The sequence below is a fragment of the Morus notabilis genome, unplaced genomic scaffold (genome assembly GCF_000414095.1).
Source record: "Morus notabilis unplaced genomic scaffold, ASM41409v2 Scaffold363, whole genome shotgun sequence".
Taxonomy (NCBI): domain Eukaryota; kingdom Viridiplantae; phylum Streptophyta; class Magnoliopsida; order Rosales; family Moraceae; genus Morus; species Morus notabilis.
Genome location: NW_010360145.1, coordinates 33882 through 38507, shown reverse-complemented (window position 1 = coordinate 38507; position 4626 = coordinate 33882). Strand labels below are relative to the sequence as shown.

Sequence of the window (4626 nt, the reverse complement as noted above, 5' to 3'; positions counted from 1 at the left end):
AAAAATGACAAAGAAACAAGTTACTATGACCAGATAAAGATTATAGAATAAGATTTAAGTGGGCATGCAGGCACTAACATATATCAATAAAATCATCAATCAGAAATGTATTTATAGTACACCAAAAAATAAGCCCTAATTAGACTACGGGTCAAAGTGCAAAAAAGTACAGGGTTATTATTCAGTGTAATAGACTAAATGAAAGTGAATCTATATATAGATTCGTCACACAGTAAATTAAATAACGTCATACTATTATGGTCAAGCACTACTGCGCAAGACCAAATGATTTAATACAACATTTGTTCATATAAGATGATTTATTTTCAATTCTACTTCAAATTTATATTTATTGAACTAAAAGCATCCTAGAAATATATCCAAGGAAAACAAAACATGCTAGAAAACTATTGATCTCTGTATGTCAACTTTTTAGCAAAAAAAAATATGCATGTCAAGATGCACCTTTTTGTGAGTCACCAGGATGAAAACGTAAATTAATTAATCTAATACCCACTACAAGAATTTGAATTTTTTGTTACCAAAAATTTGGTAACCAAAAGTCCTGTTTTTGGTAGCAAAATGTTTTTGTTACCAAAAAAATTTGGTAGCGAAAAGTGGGTAGCAGAAAGTATTAGTTACCAAATTTTTAGTGGCAAATAGTTTTTGCTACCAAAAAATTTTTTGGTAACAAAATGTATTTGGTAGCAGAATGTAAAATATTCGGGGACCAAAAATTTCGGTAGCAAAAGGTTTTTGGTAGCAAAAAATGTGAGCTTTCTGCTACCAAAAATTTTGGTAACAAAATATATTTGGTAGCAAAAAGTGTGACCTTTCTGTTTGGTAGCAAAAAGTATGAGGATTTTGCTACCAAAATTTCGGTAGCAAAAGGTTTTTGGTAGCAAAAAGTGTGAGCTTTCTGCTACCAAAATTTTGGTAACAAAATCTATTTGGTAGTAAAAAGTGTGACCCTTCTGCTACCAAATATATTTGGTAGCAAAAAGTGTGAGGTTTTTGCTACCAAAATTTCGGTAGCAAAAGGTATTTGGTAGCAAAAAGTACGAGTTTTTTGTTACTAAAATTTTGGTAACCAAATATATTTGGTAGCAAAAGGTATAAACTTTCTGCTACCAAAATTTTGGTAGCAAAAAGTGTGAGCTTTCTGCTACCAAAATTTTGATAACAAAATATATTTGGTAGCAAAAAGAATCAAATACTAAATATTTAGTAGCAAATAGACAGATTTATGTACCTGTATTTTTTAAAAAAATATATATAAATAAAATACCAAATATTAATTTAAAAATCTCTAAATATTTCAATACATATTAGAATCCAAACAAAATACTAAACACTTATGCAAATATTGTACTAGTAAAATCTTAATATTACAAGAATTAAACGCTCTAACAAACAACAACAACAATAACAACAGTAGCAGCAGCAGCTAGCAGTAGCATGCATTTATTCCGGCAATATAGCTACAAACAACAACAACACCACCAACAACAACGAGCAGCAGCAGCAGCAGCCGACAATATAGCTACAAACAACAACAACAACAACGAGCAGCAGCAGCCGGCAATATAACTACAAACAACAACAACAACGAGCAGCAGCAGCAGCAGCATGCATTTATTCCGGCAATATAGCTACAAACAACAATAGCAACAACAACAAAGCAGCAGCAGCAGCAGCTTTATTCCGGCAATATAGCTACAAACAACAACAACAACAACAACAGCAACAAAGCAGCAGCAGAAGAAGAAGAAGAAGAACAACAACAACAACAAAGCAGCAGCAGCAGCAGCAGCATGCATTTATTCCGGCAATATAGCTACAAACAATAACAACAACAACAACAACAACAACAACAACAACAACAACAACAACAACAAGGTTAGAGAGAGAGAGAGAGAGAGACCACATATTCTTATAGAAAACACATGTTGCATAAAGACATCTTACTGTGAGTGCTTGTCTTCATGCACAATGATGAACAAAGCATAAAAACATAAACATGTTAATGCCATCTTGTACTTTCTTTCACATGAACTCAGCTTAGGAACAAGTTTTATTTATTAGTTTTTCTTTAATGCAAGTCAAATTCTTAAAGAGAAAAATACTTTATATTGCACTGTCAACATCATAATTATTTTATCATGTCAAGAAGCATGAGGAACCAAAGAGCCATACGACTTGCATATCAATGAATGTTTTAACAACCAAAGAAAACAAGAGACTGTTATGCAAAAGCAAATCAATGCTCAGGAAATTTGTAAATTTGAAAAATGAGACGAAGAGTTAAAGAAGACAAACCATCTGACATATGCTATCCGATAGCTGAAGAACTTCATCCCACTTATTAACTCTAGTTAGTCCTTTGATAAGTTGAACAAACGTACTTAACTCCGGAATTCCACCTCGCCTTAACATATCTGCAAACAGTTCAAATCCCTTTCCAACCTTACTTGTATTTGAGAGGCTTTCAATAATTGAATTATACATATTCCTGCTCAAAGGAGTTAAGTGTGTAGAGGATGAAATCTCCTCATACAACTCCAAAGCCACTTCCAGTTTTCCAGCCTTCACAAAATTATCAATCAGTATACTATATGCAGGAATAATTGGAACTGAATCATTCTCACCCACCTCGTTTAAAATCCCGCGAGAGGCTAGGAACTCTCTGCTGTAACCTTCAATAACCTTGTGGTAGCTCGCCATATGCTTTGGCCAATACAAATAGCAAAGCAAAGCACCTTGGGTAATTTAGATACGAATCAAAACAGTTTGCACCCATTTAGATACGAATCAAAACAAACCCAATTGATCAAATTCCAATTAAATAAAGAATACAATCCACAGACAAGCACCTTGGGTAATTTGCTCAGGAAAAGCAAAATAAATAAATAATAACCACTATTCTAACGGTAATTTTATCAAATAGCATGCGGTCATAACAAAACATAACAAATGAAAGTACTTAGAGCATGCGGTCAAACAGCAGCTCCGTCCATGAGAGAGGAAAAGAGTATTCTTTCAATTTTATCTGGCCTTTTGGTAGAACGAATGAAAGTACTTAGAAACTTACAGCAGAACGAGCTTCCTTTGTAATAGCTCTAATGTCTTCTTTCCCAGTCCTGACCCTTGGCATCGAATCATTGTCATGATTGAAGACTGTTGAGAAACTAAAAAAGAAAAAAGTTCCCAAAATTGTAGGTGTGTCCAAAAATTAAAATTAGCAGAAATGGATCACCAGTTTTTTATTTTTTTTACCTATCTTTCATGCGGATCAAAACCTTTCCAGCTTCTTCCCTTGCCTTTTTCTCAACCACATTTCTTGCATAATCACTTAGATTTTGTAATAAAACATAACATCGAAGAAGAAGAATAGGGCGGCGGTGCCGGTGGGTGAGGGTGAGGATGGGTGGGCCGTGGGTGGCTCTGGACAAGAATCTGATTCAAACAGATTCTTGTCCTAAAATGCTATAAAAATAAAAACTTTTCCACGATGAGAAAGGGGAAGAGAGGGAGATAAAACTGACCGGAAATGAGGAGGCGTTGATGGTGAGGGGAGAGATCTTAGATTTGTCGGCAACTAGATTTGTCGGCAACTAGGCGGCGACGACGACAATAGGCGGCGACGACAGTGACAATCGAAGGCGGCGGAAGCTAGAATCGGAGCCTACGACGCCGAGAATCAGCGGCTAGAGAGAGAAAGAAAGGCGGAGGAATTTCTGGCAGAGATGCGGAGATGACGAAGTGTTTCCGAAGAAGGGGAAGAAAATCTTTGGGCGGCCGAGTTTCTAAGGTAGAAGGGGAAGGGCTTTTTTTTGTTTTAATGAAACTGACGTGTGTGTGTTTAATTTTTAAGGTTAAATTGATTTTCCCACCAAAATTTTGTTCTTTATTTGTTACCAAATATTATTTTGGTAGCTAAAAGTATATTTTTTTGCTACTAAAATTTAATTTGGTAGCAGAAAGACATATGTTAAAAAATTTAAAAAAATTTTTTTTTTTGATGACAAATATTATTTTAGATTCATTGTTCTAATAACATTATAATAAAAAATATACTTTTGAAATTGAGATACATTATTCAAAGTTAAAAATCAATCAAATAAGGAAATTATATACTACTCTATGTGGAACATATATTTAGTTAACAATATCACATATATATACATATGAACATGTCTCTTGCTACACCTACACAAAATAATTAAATTATCAAATAATTGTTATACAAAATATACTAGAATGATTGTTAAAACTTAATATAGGACATATTTATGGAAAACAAAAAAAAAATACATGCACAAAATGTAAGTTTTAAAGTTTTTATATGATTTGCTACCAAACACAACTTTTGGTAGCAAAAAATGCCTTTTTGTCACCAAAATAAGATTTTGGTAGCAGATTTTGGACGGCAACTACAAAAATTTGGTACCAGAAACTTATATTTTTTGTTACCAAACATTATTTTGGTAGCTGAAAGCACACTTTTTGCTACCAAATATGAATTTGGTACCAGAAAGACATATATTAAAGATTAAAAAAATAACGTTTTAATATCAAAAATTATTTAAGAATCATTGTTCTAATAACATTATAACAAAAAAAAAA

The 4626-nt window shown here is 33.2% G+C and overlaps 1 protein-coding gene across 7 annotated transcripts; it reads right to left on the bottom strand.

Annotated features, from left to right (window-relative positions):
* Positions 1–1356: 1356 nt before the first annotated feature.
* On the bottom strand, positions 1357–3836 carry LOC21400410 (pentatricopeptide repeat-containing protein At1g06710, mitochondrial). Of its 7 annotated transcripts, none has more exons than XR_002902030.1 (5): positions 3277–3836; positions 3092–3188; positions 2653–2759; positions 2320–2611; positions 1357–1837 (listed from the first exon to the last, which is right to left on the bottom strand). XR_002902030.1 is itself a non-coding variant. In XM_024164196.1 (5 exons), exons 1-5 carry the CDS (start codon positions 3285–3287, stop codon positions 1700–1702), a joined length of 588 nt encoding a protein of 195 aa, XP_024019964.1. In that variant the 5' UTR covers positions 3288–3836; the 3' UTR covers positions 1357–1699. The 7 variants fall into 7 exon arrangements, 6 of the variants coding, with proteins under 6 accessions (XP_024019964.1, XP_024019961.1, XP_024019962.1 ...); XM_024164196.1 differs by having other exon boundaries at positions 2320–2586; positions 2653–2727; XM_024164193.1 differs by having other exon boundaries at positions 2320–2727; positions 3277–3456; positions 3546–3836.
* Between the last annotated feature and the right edge of the window lie 790 nt (positions 3837–4626).

Excerpts from the sequence above, each read along its gene's own strand:
- LOC21400410 (XM_024164192.1), bottom strand. Across the intron at positions 2,728-3,091 it reads CAAAGGAAGCTCGTTCTGCT|CATATGGCGAGCTACCACAA; the intron begins GTAAGTTTCTAA and ends TATTGGCCAAAG. Across the intron at positions 1,838-2,319 it reads CGGATAGCATATGTCAGATG|CTATATTGCCGGAATAAATG; the intron begins GTTTGTCTTCTT and ends TATTGTTTGTAG.